The sequence below is a fragment of the Corvus cornix genome, chromosome Z, assembly GCF_000738735.6.
Source record: "Corvus cornix cornix isolate S_Up_H32 chromosome Z, ASM73873v5, whole genome shotgun sequence".
Classification (NCBI taxonomy): domain Eukaryota; kingdom Metazoa; phylum Chordata; class Aves; order Passeriformes; family Corvidae; genus Corvus; species Corvus cornix.
Window position 1 is genome coordinate 11682329 of NC_046357.1, and position 19207 is coordinate 11701535.

A 19207-nucleotide genomic window follows, 5' to 3' on the forward strand; every position below is an offset into this window, starting at 1 on the left:
TGTGTTGTGCACCAAGCCTTGCCTTTGCCAGAGTACTCTGATTTCCTCCACGGGGCTTAATGGGCATTTACCTCTGCTTGCTCTCCATTTCACTGACTCTGACTTCTTTGCAGAAAACCAAGCAAATTTTAGCAGTATCCTCGATGCATCCAGGATCTTTGCAGCTGGTAGGGAGCCGGGCCAGTCAGGAGATCTAGGACTAAACACCTCCATTCTTTGCTCATCACCATTCAGCAGACAAGCACCAACGCTCTGATGGAAGCAGGAGTAAGCTCTGAACTGCAGGGCAGCCTGAAGTCACACCACAAAACCCTCAGCCAGCTGCCTGGCTCCTCTGCTCTGCAAATACAGGGACCAGCTCTACAGCCCCTGTTCTGAGCTTGGCAAATGCTTCGGATGCAGTTTGAAATATCAACAGCACAATGTTTAAGGAAGTACTGTATAACCCTAGAAGATATTTTAGCTTTATGACAGAAACTTGCCAGGCTTAATGGAAACCCAGCATCCAGACAAACACACAATGACAGAGCAGTTTTCACGTAATTTGCAGTACTTACTGTTGAGGCAGTAACTTCCACACTCTGCAGTGAGTCAGCACAAAACAAAACAAGAACATTCTGGGTTTATTATTCTAAAGCTTAAAAATCTCCCATAGTCCAGTTTCATGCCCACTTTTCTGCAAATGTGTAACCCCCCACCTAGCACTTGCATAAATGACTACAATCACCTATGAAGGTAGCACCGGTTTTATTATTGGTTTGCCCAAGTATGTATATTTGTCTGCTCAAAACACACAAAGGTACAGACAGGTGGGACCAGTACCAAACCCTTCTGCTAGTCCTGCTTCTCAAACCCCAGTAACTCATCAGGTTTTACTCAGGGATCAGCTCTAGACAAGGGAAAACAAAGATTTACTGTTCTATCCATCTTACGGTTAAAGTATAAAAATACCTTTAGCACTCCCACAGCTTGGACAGAAGATATAAAACTTAGCAATGCCAGCAGAAACTCTATTGAATCTTCAGCTAATGAACCATTACGATATGAATCAATATCTCATATACCTCATACCAGCATTACTTGAGCTTTTAAGTGGTGTGTATAACTTTGAAGAATGTGGTGCAGTCTTTCACGAGCACTTTGCTTTTTAGGGTTTTTTACAGCAGCCTGCCACCAAGAAGGTTGGAGACAGCACCTTCACCCCACATACCTTCTGAGTGCACTAACCAAAACCCTGTTGCGAAACAGAAGTGGACACAGACATGCATCTCACCTTAACCATGTCTACACTCCTGTAGAGACACAGGTAAGGATAATTTTGAGGAATCTGTTTCAGGTGGTTCTCCTCAAGGCTGTCATGGACTGAGGTTCAGGAGCGATCTCCTTGATCTCTGCACATCTATCAGAAAACCCTTCAATTTTTGGTGGCAGCTGAGGCTGCACAAGTGCAGGGAGGTTGGGCTGCACCTGAACAGGAGCCAGAGGGTGCAGGAACAGAAACCAGATGACTCATGCTTTTGGACACTCTTAAAAATGAATAAAGGTTGGATTCACATAGGAAGCACCACCCAGGATCTGGCTAAAGGCAAAAGGTTCTTCAGACTGTCTCTGAAAGCCTGGACATCCACTGAGGTGACAACAGGGAGGACACACCAGCCAACTGGCAGCAGTGCTGGTACTATGAGCTTGGACACTGCTCCCTGGGCTCAGCACAGGCCAGGAGCCAAGCAGAGGCGAGGAGCTGCGGCTCCAGAACTGCACAGGAACTCACCAAATGGGCAGGCAGTCACACACCCAGGCTGCAAAGCATTCCCTTGACTGACTGCCCTGGGAGATGTGTCAGTACAGCTGCAGATACCATCTTGAAGTCAGGAATTTAGCACCCTGTACATACCTAGAAAGCCAAAATCCCAGTTCTCCCTCCTCCCTACAAAAAAGCCAAGGTAAATGACGTTGTTTCAGCTCTTAGTTAGACCACAACTACGTAAGCAAAGGGGTTTCTTGCATTGTATTTTAATACGACACTTTTGTTCTAAGATATTGTCTGTTTTGAAGAAAAGGACAATCTATTCATCACAATTTAACCAAAACCACTACATTTAACTTTGAAGTTTATGCCTGTGAGAAATGAAGCAGTGGGTGAAGACAATAATGTCAGCCAGCTCTTCTGAACTGAGTTTACTGCTGCATTACAAAACCTTCCCCTAGGAGTTTTTCAAGATCAAGCTTGACAGAAGTGAAACGTCTCCATCTAGTGGAATAACCCAAAGCACACTTTTTAAACCCTTTCCATGCAATCTTATCACTTTCCTGACTCTAAAGTTTGAACTGTTACAGTGGCTCCAAAGAAAAGAGAGTAATGTGCATGTGGATGAGTCTTCCTCCTTGGTGGTCTGCTTCACCCCACCAGAGCAAGATCTCTGCAGATGGTGAAATTACCAGCAGAGGAGTCAGTGTCTAAAACAGGAATAGACCTTTCTGTGTGTGAGAACAGAGCTTGCTGTCAGCTGTATGGAGGATAAAATTACAAGAGTTATCCATGCTCACGCTTCAGGATGTAACATAACTGCTGGCTGGAGGACCCTGGCAGAAATTCCCCTACTGTATAGCACTGCACAATTAAGGAGGTGTATGAAGTGTTACTGTTTAATGTTGTTCATCACAAGCAACCAGATACCAGGTTGCTATCTATGGATCCTAGCCTTGTGCTGGGATAACAGTTACTACATTCCTAAATAACTAAACAAATTCTTCCCTAGATACAGGGAAAGTGTACAGATATAAGGGGAGCTTTGGCCTCTGGGGTTTCTATTTAAAGGGATGTGTACAGCAGTGGTTGTAGATGCTAAATCTTCCTTATTTTTCTGATCAGCTCCAGAACCCTGGGTTGATATCCAGCCATTGTTACCTTTTTGGCAATGTTGCCCATCAAAGCCCAGGGGACAGTCACATTCATAGCTGTCCTTCTTGGGAATGCAGGTGCCTCCATTTGCACATGGTGAGGTCACACAGGGGTGGGCAGCATTGCCGAGGTTGATTCCAAAAGTGAAATCCTGTTTCACATCAATTGTCCGGTCATTCAAGATAATCTATGTGTTAAAAAAAATTTAAAAAAAGTGTGAAAACACATTGTAAAAACTCCCACATTCAGAGTATCCTCCTGCTAGTTAGAAGATTCCTCTGAAAGACTTCAGAGAAATGTAACTTTAAAAACTTGGCCCAAATCGTATTTCTTGTGTGTTTTCCAGTTGCAGAGGTCCAACCCACACTTTTGCTCCCCCAGTCCACTGGAGATTAATCTCTTTTGTGTCTTGGGAAACAGCCTTAGGCAACTCCTGTATGCGGTGAAGCTGTGTGGAATTTACCAGGCTTGTGCCTGAACACTGGTGCAACACTTTGTAGCTGAACCATCAGCTAGGATGGTAAAATTAGATGAGCGCTGCTGAGGAAAAGCATTTCTGAGATCAGAAAACCTCCCAGGAGATGAGTGTTGACAACAGAAATACTAAGCAGAACAGCTTGTTTTTCATATTTACTATTGCTTTCTAGTATCTCATCTCATCTGAAAGAAGCTGGAGTTAAGATGAATGAAAAACATAAATAATGACTTTACAAAACTGTTTGTATATAAATGGAAGAGAACTGCTAAATGCTGGGATTTTTCCAGTATGTCAGGAGCATATGTTCTCCAAAATAAACCTACATTGGTATAATCTCAGCTGACATCTCGGGAAGAGAGATTACATGAGGGCACAGCATCTGATCTCAGCTACATCAAAATAAGTACATCTTAACAAACAATAGATTTTAAGGCCAGAATTGAGAAAGGTAATAGTTGCTCTGGCTCCTGCATAATTCAGACTATGCACCCCAGGGGATCCTACACAGAGAAGGGGTTTCATCAAGCACAACACAACTCCAACAGCAGAAAAACATCCAGTCTTGTCATGTAATGGACCAGGGAAGACTCCCTTATGTTTTCAGCTCCTTTCTAAATTTTGACTACATTATTCCAGAGGCTAACAAGTCTCCACTCACAAAAACATGTCTTTTGTTTCTGGTTTTAAACTTATATTCCGTTTCCAGCCCTTGTTTCTCACCACATCTTTTTCTGCACAATTCCAGCACCATGTATCCAAAGAAATCTCATCCTCGTGCAGGAACTAGAACGCCATAATAAAGTCACTTCTCAGCCTTATCTGACTAAACTATATAGATTGTGATCTTAGGTCTTTCTATATGCTGCATATTTTCCAGTACTTGGTGATGTTTGCAGCTCTATCTCTATAGTTCTCCAAAATCCTACTATGTGTGAAGCAGGCAACTAAACGTTCCCAGTGCCCAAAAGGCATGCAACATTCTTCCTTGACATCCCATTCATGCCTCTGAGAATACAAATACACCTTGCTAAGTACATCATAGAGATAAGTGCTCACACTCTGCATTTCCCAATCCTTATCAGTGCCTTTACTCTAGCTACAACACCTCACCTTGTAACTGTAACCTGTATTCATTGCTACTAGGCTATCTTGCAGCCCAAAATAGATTGTGTTTAGTCAAATCTACCTTCCCAATGATGTCGTGTGTCTGACCTGTTCCCATCACTATTATTCACTACCTCAGTTCTCCTTAACTTCATGTTTTCTGCTGGACAGCTGACAAAGACAGTACAAAATGTCAGATCAAGTGATGAAACCACTTACGCTGACCTACCATTACTGTTATGTCGTGGAGCAATTGTTAACATGACCCACTAGAGAGTTTTAAATTTTTTTTAATTAAAACTATTATTAAAATTTTGGGTTTATTTGTTATTTCTTTTCATTAATCTGATGCAATAATTCACACTTATAAAGCTGTGAGGATTCAGGGCCAACCTTCCAACTTTATCCAAGCTATTTTAAGTATGTTTAGAAAGAAAAATGTTAGTTCAGTTTGAACTTTCATTGGATTACTTACTAGGACTGATTATGAATTTACATTATCTAGAAAGGAACTGCACTCATGCTCAGCTGACCACATGGGAACATCATCCCTAATGTCTGCTAACAATGTAAAACAGCTCCTCCATTCATGTGCCCCACATAAAATTGTAAGAGGGGAGAGCAGTAAGGTATGCATCTCCATTGTGGTGTAAGAATGCACTAGGTGGACTTTTCACTGTGAAATAATAATTTAACCACTTCATGGTGGGTTCCTGAAGTGAAATCCTAGATTATTTTGATTATTGCCAGCTGAATATAGGCAGGTTTCCACATAAAGCATGCACTGGATGCAACAGAAATTAATGCCCCCAGTGTGTTTCTCTGGGCACACACCTTCTGGATGCTCCCACTGAAGGGTCTGAGGATCCCAGAGTTCTTCTTCACATCATCATAATTAGGGACTCCACCAATAAATATTTCAGAGCTGCATTTAATCTGTGTAAAAGCCCCCTGCAAGAAACATAGAATAAGATTTTATTAGAATAGCTGGAACCAGGCTTGTATCTTCAGACTAGCCTACATGAGTTGTTATAGCCCTACTTTAGATCTTACAGCTTACTTCAATGCCTCTTCTTTGTACAGTCCTATCAAAAAAGCCATTGTAGGACATTCTCAACTGACTTGATGTTATCCCAGTCAGAAGTAGCTGAAAAATCTCAAGTATTTCAAAATGGCAATACTGAAGGAGGAAAGAAAGGAAACTGCCTCATTGTGTTTTCTGATTGCACAATTAGCTTTATTTGCAAAGACTTGAGGTACAAGGATGTAAATCTACAACCAGCATGAGGTTCTTAAAGCTAAAAAACAGAGCAAAGTTCATGCAACAGAAACTCATTCAGTTTCCAACATCTAAGAGATAACCTACTATAAGTTATGGGGCTAAACGAAAGAAACACTGAGTTTGCATTAATTACCAGCAGCAGTTGCTCAGGATACCTGATGGGAATATTCAGGGTCCTGGAGCAAACTGAAAGACATTTAACAGCTCAAGACAGAATAACTGTGTAATTCCAGTCCTGCAGAAGCTTCTGTGCTTTCATGGTTGGCTGCTCCCAGCCACTCTCCTCCTGGAGCACTGCACTGCAGCACTTAGAAGAAAAAAATGGGATTGTTCATCTTAACCCATCTATCTAAAGAAGTCTTGAGTGCTCCAGTCAAATGTTTCTCACTCAATTTGTTTCCTGACAGACAACTGGAATTTCAGTTTATTTAAATTTTTGAAGAAAAGTCAAAGCTTTGATAAAAGTTTCCCAGTTTGCTGAAAAGCCTGCTATGGGATTTTTCTGCTACGGGATTTTTCTTCCATGGGATCTGGAGTCTGGTTTTCTGTCTGCACTCTCCACTAGGAAAGAATAAAAGACATTTTCTATGGAGGTCTAGCCTCGGGTTCTATCAAAATAGAAAATGTACCTCTGTGCATGCATTTGAGTGCTTAGAGTGAATATCCTGCTCAGTACAAGTACAATTTCACTTTATTACAAATTTGACTCACTGTGATCACTTGGTGAGCAAAGAAAAAAAAGCAAGTCATCAACTGTCTGATTATTCCAGCTCCTACTCTGGCCTGCAAATTATTTTTGCAAGAAGAAGATGACAAAGAAACAATTTTCTTGTGGCCTACCTTTCCAGGACAATATTCAAAAAAGAGGTTAAAAAAAGATTAGGCACATACTTTTCAGCATCATACTTTTCTAAATTACACCTCTCACAGTGCACACATTGCTCAACAGACTTAGCCACAACAAGTACCAAGAAAAGAACCTCAGGAACATATATGAAGCAGACACAAAAATGTGAGTCCAGTTACATGTCAGGAGCAGGTACAGTCAGATTTCATCTGGATCCCTGACTTTACAGGGATCCTTGTCCTCAGAGGGAAGACCTTATGCACAAATTCCCAGCTCTGGGCTTAAGAAAAGGTTGCCCTAATGTGTGTACTGTTTTAAGCTAGCAAGAGCTTTGAGAGCAGGCTGTGCAGTCTACCACACAATCATTTTACAGTTCAACAGCTGCATTCAAGACAAGTCTGCCGTAAGCTCACCTCTGCCATCCCTTCCACTGGCTTCTGTTTGTCCACTTGTAGGATACCATTCTTTGCCGTGCGGGACACTCGTAATTCGTGCCAATGACCCAGACTGACAGGTTCTTCACTCCTGTTTTAAGGGCAAGAAAATTTTCAAACACGTAACACTGTGCCTTTCTGATACTCCATAATGTTAAAAAGTCAAGTCCTCTGGGATGATTTTCTGAATAAAAAATAAGTATCAGCCACTATGATTCTTCCCTTATAAGGAAGTAACAATCTTCTGAGCAAAGACCATATTTCCAGAGCAAATAACAAGCACTCTATTTTTATTTATAAATGAAACGCTATCATCAGCACACACTTTAGCTACCTCTGTGGTAGTTTTTCTGCCCAGTCATTTATAACATGCAAAGATGAATTTTTGTCTCAGCTGTACATCCTCATTTCACTAGAAGCTTCCCACTTAATGGTTGGTCTAGCCCCACATTCTTCATCCTCTTTTAAAACAGAACTACTTTGTGTTGGCTTATCAGTTCTATTTACGCATCCTGTTACATTGAGATCTACACACACACATGTGCGGCCCGGATGCTATACATAAAACGGAAGTAATTAGAATATGACCCTAATGATGTGATGAGATCTTGGCTAGGAACAATAATCCCCAGTTGTGCAAAGTATTCACCAGTCTCAAAGGAAGCATTTTAAAACCGTTCTTACAATCTTTACTGGCGCAGCACTTATACGAATAGCAGCCTGTATGAAGGGCAAAACCACATTCCCCTTCACAAGTTCTGTAGATCTTTGTATCTTGTTTTCAAATGTCATTTTACTACACTGGCTAAAGCATTTTATGTCTAAATGAGATGTTGCAGCCTTTCCTCCAGGAGGACTGGAAACTTGTGTTTGATGACCAGGCAAGCTGGAAAAATCAGAACCGTGTTATCTAGGACCCCTAAGACTTTCTAGCTTCCAGTGAAAAAATACAGAAGTTCTGGGAATGAAATAATGTTTTGTATATTCAGGATACTTACATTTAAAAATAAAAATATCCCACATTTTGAAATGAAAAAAATGGAAAAAAAATGTAATTTGAAATAGTGAGTCAATAGTGATACACATACTGATTAAAAACTTACATAATTTTGAAAATGTGACAATAGCAATTTCTTTTTTTCTTAACTATCAATATCAGTTTTGAAACCTTTCTGCCGTATTTTTTTTTTGATACTTTAAACTTTCTTAAAGTTCATTTTTATCTATTTTGATGATGCTGGCAATATTACTTGACACTTCTGAATGACACTTTGTTCAGAAAACCTCCATAAAAAATACCATCAAGCAATGCCAGTCATTTCTCCTCATTCTTATGTAGCACCATTTAGGGTTTAACTATCTTGGTTAAATCAATAGCTAAGGGAATCTAATCACCTTGAAGAAGTCAATGTATACATATAAAAGAACCAGATAGATTTGGCTACATAGTAAGCAGCAATACAAACATCATCTCCTCTGCTGCTTAGGCCATCATCATGCTAATCTTCCTGCTTTGCTAGATTTAATTACAAACAGGGATGATTAAGCCTAGCAGAGTCATCACTTCAGAGCTGCAAGCTATTTCTTGGAAACAGGGGTTTTTTGAAACCAGCATGGGTTTTGAAACACTTTCATCCAGTGTTTGAACACTCCTGCCTCTTCATGTGCTGGGAGGTTACTTTGTCCCATGTAAACCAAAGCTTAAAAAATACACCAGATCATGAAGATCACAATCCTGTGAATGCTCAGCCTAGGAGAATCCCAGGGAAATTCCTCTGAGATAGTTCAGTGCTCAGGTTCTGCATCTGTCCACCCATTCAGCATCCCTTCTCCCTGTGGAGCCCTCAGAGCACACTGTGCTGCTTCCATCCCAGGACACATCAGGAAAAACAAACCTTCACCAGCAACAGCTCTCCTACTGCTGCTGCTGACATACAGAGATAAGCTTGCCTCATCCTAATTATAAAGACATTATGGCTGTGTTCTGATTATATTATAATATCTAACAGCCTGGTAGTCCTATGGCAGAGGTATCAGGATGACCAGAGCTACACCTCCATTAAAGACAAAGGGTAGGCATGAAGCAGTATGATGAAGACAGACTTTTAAGTGGACATTGTCCAGGCAGGCATGAAAAACAGGGAATCTATTTATCTTATTTAATCACTGACAGAGCTGATGACAGGGTGCAAGTTGCACATTTTTTCTAGAAAAAAGAGCTAACAGGACAACCTGACAACTTTCATGGAGCCTGATGGTCTCACGAGTCTCACCCACCACTCTGCTATCTCACCACACTCTTTTTCCTCCAGTGCATGTAGTTCAGGCATTAGCTAGCATCCAGCTTGTTCTTCTGCTTTCCAACAGAAAGAGGCAGTTTCCACTCCAAGGCATATGCTTGCGGCTCTCGCCACATTTTATAACCCTACATATCAATTAAACTTTAGTACAAGGTGTTTTGAAGTGCTACAGCATTCTTGGAAGAAAAAAATTTCTGCTTTATATCTTACGGTTGCCAGTAACAGGAATTAGAAGGCTGCAATCAGTAAAGATTGAAGGCTTTTGTACGAAGGGCTATTCTGAGTTGGAGAAAAGGTCTCCAAAATCAGCTATTTCTGCCACTTTTCAGCAAGAGAATAGAATAGGGCAAATATGAAGTGATTCTTCCTTTGATATATCCTCCCAGCTTCTGGCAACTTGTCATTTAGCAATTTCCTGAGTCAGAGGCTGCATCCGTACAATTGTGTTTGATCTCCCTCAATGGATCTTTCTTCAAATTTGTCCAATTTTTTTTAACCTATTTATAGTTTTGGCATCTGTAACTTGCTGTGACAATTAGTTTCCACAACTTATTTATGTGCTGTCTGAAAAAAAAAAAAACCCAAACCCAAAGAAAAAAGTCTTATTTTCTTTGATTCCTTATTTTCTTTTCATATTGAAAAAATACAGAATACTCATTAATCTTCATGTCATTCATCATTTAAAAAACTCTATCATACTTCCACCAAACTCTTTCTTTTCCAGGTTGAAAGGTCTTGCTGTATTTTGTGGAAGCTGTTTCATTCCCTCTCCTGGATCTCAAAACTACTCTTTTAAATTTTGCTAATTTCTTTTGAAATGAAGTGACCAAAATAGCAGCAAGTTTTCAAGACAGGGTGCATTGTGGGCTTTAGCAGAGACAGTCTTCCTTATTCCATTCCTAATAGTCCTCTGCATTGTACTTAGGTTTCTGTATTTGTCTCTGAGCAGTCTGCTGTTGCTTCCACAGAACTATCCATGACGGCTCCCGGATCTTTCTCTGTCTGACAACACTAACTGTTTTTCCACAGCTGTGCATTGTTAGGCTTGTGCATTATTTTGCATTTGCTCCCTTGAAATTTCATCTCTCATTTTGTCATCTGAATGGGTTTGTTTGCTTGAGTTCTCATTCAGTATAAAATCAGTACATTTCCCCTAATCACACTAGAGTCAAAATTCCTGATGTCCATCCACAGGAATCATTGGTATGCAAGACTTGCAGACAATGTACACATTTTGCATAAGCTTTATATAGATCATTTCTAAATATCAGGTCAGCCTGGTCAAACTGGCAGCCTCCTGGGCCATATCCAAGATACTGAGTGCCTCTGTTCAGCCCAGTGCCTTTTCAGAAAGCCCGGGAACAGTTGCCCAGCGACTGGGCATTCAGTTACACAGGGAGAGGGAACAGCATTTTTGAGGCATTTCATTGCTTCCATCCTCCTAGACATTAATTTTAGGATGCAATGAGTCATTCTCAGAAGGCCTGTATGGGAACCTGGGTGACCAGTTTAAACCACATTTTTATCTTTTAGACAGCTTATGTTATATAAATTGAATACTAGCCCCAGGTCCCCCAGAAAACCGCACTGTGAGGAAGTGTTGGGACCTGGAGGTGTATCTTCCTGTGCCACCTCCAGCCTGGCACCTACCACTTGGAATGGGAAACCAGGAAGGAGGATGCTTACAGAAGTGCCCAAGTGTGAAATCCTGTGGCTAGGAAGTATACGCATAAAACATTTACAGATCCCCTAATTAGCTATGGTGCAATGTCACGGGGGCAAGAAGGGAATTACTGCAGTACCATACAGACACAAATGTAACATCTGCAGTACGATAAAGCACAGAGCTTTGAAACGTAAACTGATGTCTCCTTGACCACATTTCTGGTGCTTTTGTACTTCCTTAGAAGTAGGCACTAGAGACCAAGGGGCTCGCACACCTCATCCTAGGCTGTGTGTCTTTCCAGTCCACTCCTCTCCTCGATCAGCACCCTGGCACTTTGGGGAAGGAAACATGAGCAACACCATATACCTGATAACAGCCGTTCCCGAGCCACAGTCGAACCTGAACTCCACGTAGCCAGCCACCATGTTAATGGAGAGGAAGTCCTTGCTGTCTGTGTCGTAGCTGTACAAAAGGATACCAGTCTCTAAATCTGGACGAAATGTCAGCTCAAACTCCATGAAGGAAAGGTAATTCTGTGGTTCCAAGGGCCAGGGTGTGCTAGCAAATGATCTTAAGGATTCGTTGAACTGAGGTATGGCCAAGGTGAGTGCTGGAAATCCAGAAATCATAAGCAAGTCACTTGAGGCTCAAACGACTGACCCCTACCAACCAGTGTTCCTTTTGTTAAATATTTAAAGCTAATCCTTAGCAAAACAACCTGCATTTTTTTCATCTAAATTAAAAATACTTTTTAATCCTACCCAATACTGCTTAATCCCTTCCTTTTCCAGGGATGTATCTGTACTATAAAGCATTGTGCACCTTTTCTTTAGTGATTCATAATAGTGTTTTTCAAATTAGCAAGCATACAGTGGGTGGCAGCATGAAAAGTTCTACAGCATAGAAAATAATGCTGCACTTACTTTACTACTTGTATCTATGATTTTAGCAGGAAATTGACATTGTGTCCTTTACATTTCAAAATATACAACTGACACTGGTCAGAAGAAAAGTGGGTATTTTTTTAGAATTAATGTGCAGCTGTGGAGTGGTACATTATTTTAACTTCTGAAAAGGAATTTTGAGATGCTTAAGTACAGTTAGTTTAAATAAACAAAGAGGTTTGAGAATCACAGATTATGTAGAAGCTGGATGTAGCTCCAAAGCAGTAAGAGAAGGGTTTCAGCATGTGACTTTAAAAAGATGAAGTAACAAGTATTCTCTTCTGTCAGTGGAACAGGATGAGACCTCCTCAGCTGTCTCTAAGTGGAAAACACATTGAAACACTGAATAACACACAGAAAGAAATAGAGGCATTCCAGCATCCACTCACCTTCCTCACAATGATGACCTTTAAATCCAAGAGGGCAAAGGCAAATGTAAGAATCTGCTTTGCTTGCAGTACAGGTGCCACTGTTGATGCAGGCTGCCTCATCACAGATGCCACTGCTACACTCACCTAAACACAGGAGTCAGAACATTAATTTATCAGAGAAGTTTGTCAAAGATTTATTTGGTTGTTGATCACTGCTACTAACCAACGCAGTTTGCTTTTCTGTCTAGATTCTTTCCCAATTTGTCAAATGGTGTGCAATTTAGACAAGGGAGCTTGATTATGAGTATTTTTTTTTAATATCAGACCAGCAAGAGACCTTAAAAATAGCAAAAAGTAGCCCTTACAAGCAAACCATGACAGATGTAACTTTCAATCATTCCCTGGATTACTTACTGTCTGCTCTTCTTCCTATTTACTTTCTCATAAAACACAAATTTCACTAGAGTGTTTACAAGCACCATGCCTTTTTTAATTTCAATTCTCTTAAGTGCTTCTTTGTTCACTGTAAATTCATGCCATGCTGAGCATGGGAAGTGTTAAGCATCATCAACTAATCTTATTATCCAAAATGAGGTTGTCAACCCTCTTGTCCACACTAAAAGGGATCCACATCATCAACATATGGGCTTTTTAAGAAGCATCTCTACTATTCTGGCACGTCAACTTAAGTAAGAAGGAGATTATTTCTTCTTGCTGGATTTTAGCTGAAATTCTAGAACAAATAAATTCTCATTTGCTCCTTAAAGCTGATATCTATAAAGTCAGATTATGCAACCATCAAATGTACATCTGATTGAAGTTCTTGTTGAATTTATTTTCTCCTTTATTTTACTTTCTGATCAAGTAACTCTCTCCTTGTCAATAGTAACAAACTGATTGTACACATTAAGAAGATCAAGTAAGACTTTGGTGGTTTACAACTGTAAGCACACCATTTGGAGGGGCGTAGTGTTTTGTGGCAAACTAAGAATTACACATTTATTTTGAGGTACATTTAAGCATCACTTCTGAGATGACAAAGGGTTCATGAGACAGCTCTGACAACAGTGTTGCAATTTGAGATGATTAAGAGAAGTCTTGAAAAACTACTGCAAGAAGGGGATATGCCCTTTTTGTTTTGTTTAAACACAGCACTCTGATTGCAAGCACAGTTTCCAGAGCAGGTCTCCACACATCTTCAGAAAGACACTGGTGTTTGTACAGCACCAGCTTTACAGTTTGAATTTCCATCCCACCACCAGAAAACCACACACAAGTATGCAGATGTAAATGGCTGATGTGCTGGTCCATCCCAATCACTCTGCTGTCCACAGTGGAAAATAACCTTTTCTAACTAACTCAGGACAACTCACAGGTCATCTGGTACAACTCTGCCAGACTAGATTGTCTCATATTGCACATCTACAAATCTCCTACTAGGCCCATTTTTCATTGTATGGAGGGAAGATCTGAGTACAGCAGCCATGACACAGGACTCCAGAGCTAACCTGAGGAGCACAGACAAAACACGCAAGTCCCCGAGAGGGGAAAAAAGGCTCCTTCTCCATGGAAGCGGACACTTACATCTTCCCCATGCCCAGCCATGGGATCAGGGCTGCTGGCAGTGCACATTGAGCTGTCTTTTTCCCTTCTGGTCTGCACTGTAATGGCCACAAGTGAACCAAAGCAGGACAGGTATCTTGTTGCTCAGATCCCTCATATACTCACCCGTTATCATGACACTGACAGAATAGCACTAGCTGTGTTTTATAGGCAAGGAAACAGATCCAAGACATGTGTGTAAACAAGGATCTCTGTGCATCAAGTGAGAAGACACAAACAGAAAACCAAGACAATGCTCATCTTTGCTGCATCTGCTGCAGTGCTAATCAATGTTGGCAGTATGTTCAAACAGATCAGAGAAACAGAAAAGAACAAGGAAGACAACGGCAACAGGACCAGTCACAGGATCACTGGTTTGAGAAACAGCTTGAACTGGAACAGTCTTGGTATTTAAGGACAGGCTGCTCTCCCAGTGTCCCAGTGACTTTTCACAGCCTTTGGGCCAGCACAAGTGACTTTGCTGAAGAGGCAAACCATAGGTGTGATGGCTGCATATGCTTGGCTGCAATGGCAGATGAAAAAGAAGGGAAACTGCAGCAGGAGTCCAGGGTCCTGCCATGCCCACTCCAAACCATGGCTGCTGCCTCCTCTGTTGGTCCCTCAGCTCACAGTCCAGTGGGACCTCTGCCGTGGCCAGAAGAGAGAGCACAGGGAGGGAAGGACCCCTCTCCTCCCCAGCCTCAGTTCTGTGATCCATGTACACAGCACCCCTGATTTATACACTGTGCCAACAGAAAAAAGCTTCAAGAGACTGACTGGCAAAAGTCATCCCTAAATCCTAGCAGAGTTTACTTGCAATTTTTTAAAGTTAAACCTACATGACCTATTGTTTGCAAGTCTCTTCTGGTACAGTTTCATATAAATGTGTGCAGTCACACAAGGACAGTAAGGCTTTATCAGTCAGTTTCGAGTCACACATGGCAGAGCACAGCATTTATTTTCATTGATGTTGATTGTTAATGCAGTAGTATGTGGAGCATTTGTGGATGGGAATGAAGCTAGCTGCATCCTAAAAGGCAATAGAGATTAGGGCTCAGAAAAGTTCAGCAGGGCTTTCATCTGTCTAAATTCCATAGATTCTCACTCTATTATGAAATTACACTCTGCTTCCAAAATCTTACTCTTTTCAGCAACTGTTTCTTGGGACAGTCTGTTTTACCCCAATATTGCACAGAACTTTGGGCATGGTATCTAGAGAATACAGAGCAATTCTTAAGAAGTTTCTCATAATTTCCTTCTTGGGATGTCAAATGCACAGCTACAGAAGAGAAGAAAGATGACTTTGTGGCTGAGGCATGGCATGGAGATTCCAGCGACACGGAATCTATTTCTCGCTGTTACCACTTGCCTTCTGTCTTGGGTTTACTCTTATTCTTAAACCATTTAGACTGGGAGATCATTAAAGCAAGGATTTTGTTGCCCTGCCTTTTTTCAAGTGCCCATTACATGGATGAAATAGATGAATAAATGAGACAGGACTAGTTAATTACCTTCCCTACTTCTCCATCTTTTACTCTGAGAATAGAAAATAATGTTACAATAACACTTCATAAAGCTGATGGAAGTATTTATTCCAAGCTATTTTTAAATCATACCATGACTCTGGATAGCAAAACAAAGGATGGCATACAGGAAAGCCTATATGCTTCATCAGTGATTGGGTGTAACACAGAAAGCCCTCTGTAACAGCCACAGGACTGCTGTGGGGCTGAGAGATTCATGTATTACTTTGGACAAGTGCAATGATGTCTTTAGGCAAAACACATTTAGTTGGGCCCATATTGTTTCAAATGCAAGCTCAGCATACACATAATTGATTTCTGATGACATGACTGTGTCAGTCAGGGGCATGAAGAGGTGTCCTGAGAGATGTTGGCAGAAATACCAGCACAGTTGTAATGATATCTGCAACACAGATCTTACTGTTTGCTCATGAAAATGGGTTCACTATTTACTGTGCACAGGAAGTGTGTCCACAAAGGGCTTACTTGTGCAGTGTGGTGAACTTTTCTACTATAGACCCAGCAAGAGCAATGTGCAAAGGAACAGAGGAAAACCAGGCCAAAAATAGAGATCACACCTTCTACCTCTTAAACCTGGACCATCGCTCAATTTGTTCCAGCAGCATAAAAGGTAACTCTGGGTTAGTCATGGATTAAAGATCCCACACCATTACACTTACCCACATCAGCACCACTGAGAGCTTTCCCTAATGGCCAGGGTCTCATATCAATTATCTTTCCATTGATGCTCAGTGACTGGACACAGCCCTGGAACCCGCGGTTGGTGCTGGTGGCCCTGACCAGCCAGTACACGCCGGGAGCACCGCCAACGTAGAAGGGAGTCTGGAATGTGATTTTGCTGTACTGGCCCTGAAGGGAGAGCAGAGTGCAATATGCTGCGTAACAGATACAACACAGGACAACTCATTAAGCCACAGTAGTTGACAATCAACTTCTTTCCTCCATGAAGAATCGTGGCAGGGAGTATGTGGGTTGTTCATTGGTAACTCCTTCCCATTAGTCATCCCCCAAATCAGTCCACCATTTGAAATCAACCTTTTTCACCTGCATCCCATCATGATAACATGAACTACTAAAAGCACAACAAAAAAGACTAAAAATCACTGTTTTGAGGAGAAAGTGTGGTCTGTCTTTTGCTGCAATTCCTTCGTTTCCTTTTGCCAAAAATTGCTTCTCTTCTAAACCCTAAGCCCTGAGGGACAGAGACCAATGAGATACTGTCTTTTGGACAGAACCCAGCAAGTGTTTAGCATTGAATAATAATGAAATGACAAAAAAAATATAAAAAGGATAAAAACAAAGAAAAGGCAAAAGCCAGTAAAATCACAACTTCAGTAGGGTTCTGCTCACTTTGCCATTGCTAAATTTACTGCCCATCTCATTTTTTGGCTTTAACAAGCCTATAGAAACCTACACACACAAGTTTACTAGTATTGCTACAGTGCACAGGAAGGAACAAAAAACTTGAAAAACTAACACAACCTTTTTGGATCACTGAATCAAACTCCATGCTACTGTAGCCAACTGAGTCAAAATTCCTTCCACAAATTGCTCAAAATATGACTTTTGCCTCCTACTCAGCAGTTCTTTCAAAAGTCACGGACCTTTAGAAGAAAACACTCAAAATTCTCAGTTATTCGGGGCCAGTTTTTACCAACCTGTGCTTCTGACAGCCCCGACCTCTAGCCTAAAAGCTTTCTGGATTTTTCACCCCTGCCCTGTTCCCATAGTGTTTATAACAATAAATTCTATCCCCATAGCCTGTATTTTGCCATGCTAAATAAGCTGAGGTTATTGGGTCTGCAGGTGTTCACTCACACAGTGCACTGCAGAAACTGTGCGCATCTCTCCTGATTCACATCTGCCCTTTGCATGGCCTCATAGCACTGGTAACAGCAACACATGATACACTGAAATTCTTTCCTCTGTCATTTCCAGCTGATGAGAACTCAATGCACTGCAATTTTTCCCTTCGGTGCCTGCACATGAAAAGGGAAAATAATAAGACGTCTGAAGCTGCTTTCTTTCAGGGCTATGGATGGCATGCTAATAGCAGCCATCAAAGGAAAGACATCTGAAACAATTTGAAACTGCCTTTCCTTCCAGTGCCTTAATTTTGTTTTCTGGCCCAGCAACAGATGAGCAAGTCAAGGCATCCTTCTCCATTATATTTTATCTTGTCAGCCTTGTATGAGCTTGCTGGTGTTAACAAAAGTCAGGGCAGAATGTCTATCTCCATTACTATGCTTAAATCTATGTCCAGAATTGTTGGGGTCCCTTCCCCCCTGCCATGTAGCCCTGGGAGAGGGGCCCTGGGGGGAGGCACGGTGTTTCCCTGCCCCTGCTCAGCCTCGTTCCCATTGGTTGGTTTGTGTTCCCTGCGTGGGCAAAGGACCCTCGGGTCCCGTGACTGCTGCAGTTCCTCAGCAGAGCCCCGGCCATGCGGCTGGAGAAATAAACATCTCTGAAACATCTAGCAAGAATTGGTCCATGTACATTCCTTTTCCACAGGCCTCGTTGATTGACACGCGTGTTGCAGTATCCATACTGTAACACAGAATATGCATGTAATTACACCTCTGTATACAAACCTTGTGTGGATATATGCATATTATACATAAATATATACTCATATACACATATGCATCTAATTTTTGTGTCTGAGGAAGCAGAGCAGCTCTCTGAGGCTTGAAAAAGAAAGCAATCAGGGACAGCAGCAGCTGTACAATCCAGTAAACTTCTAATAGCCTGTATTTGAGACTGGCATAGGGCAGCGGAAGAGTAGCAGAGCAAACATGGAGGACAACAGGGAAACTGTGATGGAATCCAGCCCTGTGCTATTTATCTCTGTGATTTCTAGACAACATAATTGGAAGAATAATCTGTACACTGATCACTAAATGTCCTAACACCAATAAATAAAACTGCACCTTTCAAATCTGATCAGACTTCTGGTGGCAAGAAAAAAAAGGTCATTATAACCTTGAGAGACCCCAAGATTGAGCCTCAGGGGCAGGATTACCAACCTGAGATTTTCCTGTCACTGGAGCATTGTTGTCCATCCTGAGCCAGCCATTCACTCCATCTCTGAACAATGTGACACTGTGCCAGTTCCCCAGCTTGATTTTGTTTTCACTCGTTATGACTCCAACTCCAGTGCCACAGTTGAACCTAGGAGCATGAGACAGAGAGGGCAAGGTGACAATCTTACATTAACCAGATAACCAAAAGTTGGTTTTAGACTCCAAATACTCTTTTTGCGCTCTCTGTTCCACACTGCATATTAGCACAGGAAAATTAGACAGCAGGCCTAACATATGATCTGTTCCAAGTTTCAAACTTCATTATCTATCTTTCTAACATGGAGAAGATTTTGCATTCTCTGTCCATACCAAGTGTATTGCTAAGCTTGCCAACAGCTGAAACTGTTTCCAGATGGAGGGTATTACAATCTGAGTTCCTGACATCACAGTAATTTCTCCTGGGAATTCTTCTAACTCCCTGGTGAAAGTGCTACATTAATAACTTCACTAGTCTGTATGAAACTCAGCAGTGATTGACAGGAAGACCTCCAGGAGAGCTGAATGTGCACAAAATGTGCCATTTTTCCTGATTGTCATGCAGTGCAGGTGAACAGAAACACAACGAAGGCACATCACCCACTTTGTTATTCCCCATTTTCAAAGGACTCACCCTCACAAGTAAGGAGATCCTGGAAATACTCTTTCACTTG

General features: G+C 41.4%; 1 protein-coding gene across 4 annotated transcripts in view; it reads right to left on the bottom strand.

Moving 5' to 3' along the window:
- The window catches only part of EGFLAM (EGF like, fibronectin type III and laminin G domains), a 79251-nt gene that overhangs the window by 8973 nt on the left and 51071 nt on the right, over positions 1 to 19207 (bottom strand). For 3 of the 4 annotated variants that reach the window (XM_019283314.3, XM_010395187.4, XM_010395188.4), the window contains exons 12-19: positions 18501 to 18645; positions 16134 to 16323; positions 12347 to 12472; positions 11380 to 11623; positions 7027 to 7138; positions 5319 to 5435; positions 2909 to 3089; positions 558 to 581 (exon numbers count right to left, since the gene is read on the bottom strand). In XM_019283314.3, coding sequence (XP_019138859.2) covers positions 558 to 581; positions 2909 to 3089; positions 5319 to 5435; positions 7027 to 7138; positions 11380 to 11623; positions 12347 to 12472; positions 16134 to 16323; positions 18501 to 18645 — 1139 coding nt within the window. The remainder of the gene's footprint in view (positions 1 to 557; positions 582 to 2908; positions 3090 to 5318; positions 5436 to 7026; positions 7139 to 11379; positions 11624 to 12346; positions 12473 to 16133; positions 16324 to 18500; positions 18646 to 19207) is intronic. The other variant, XM_010395189.4, reaches the window with a different exon arrangement.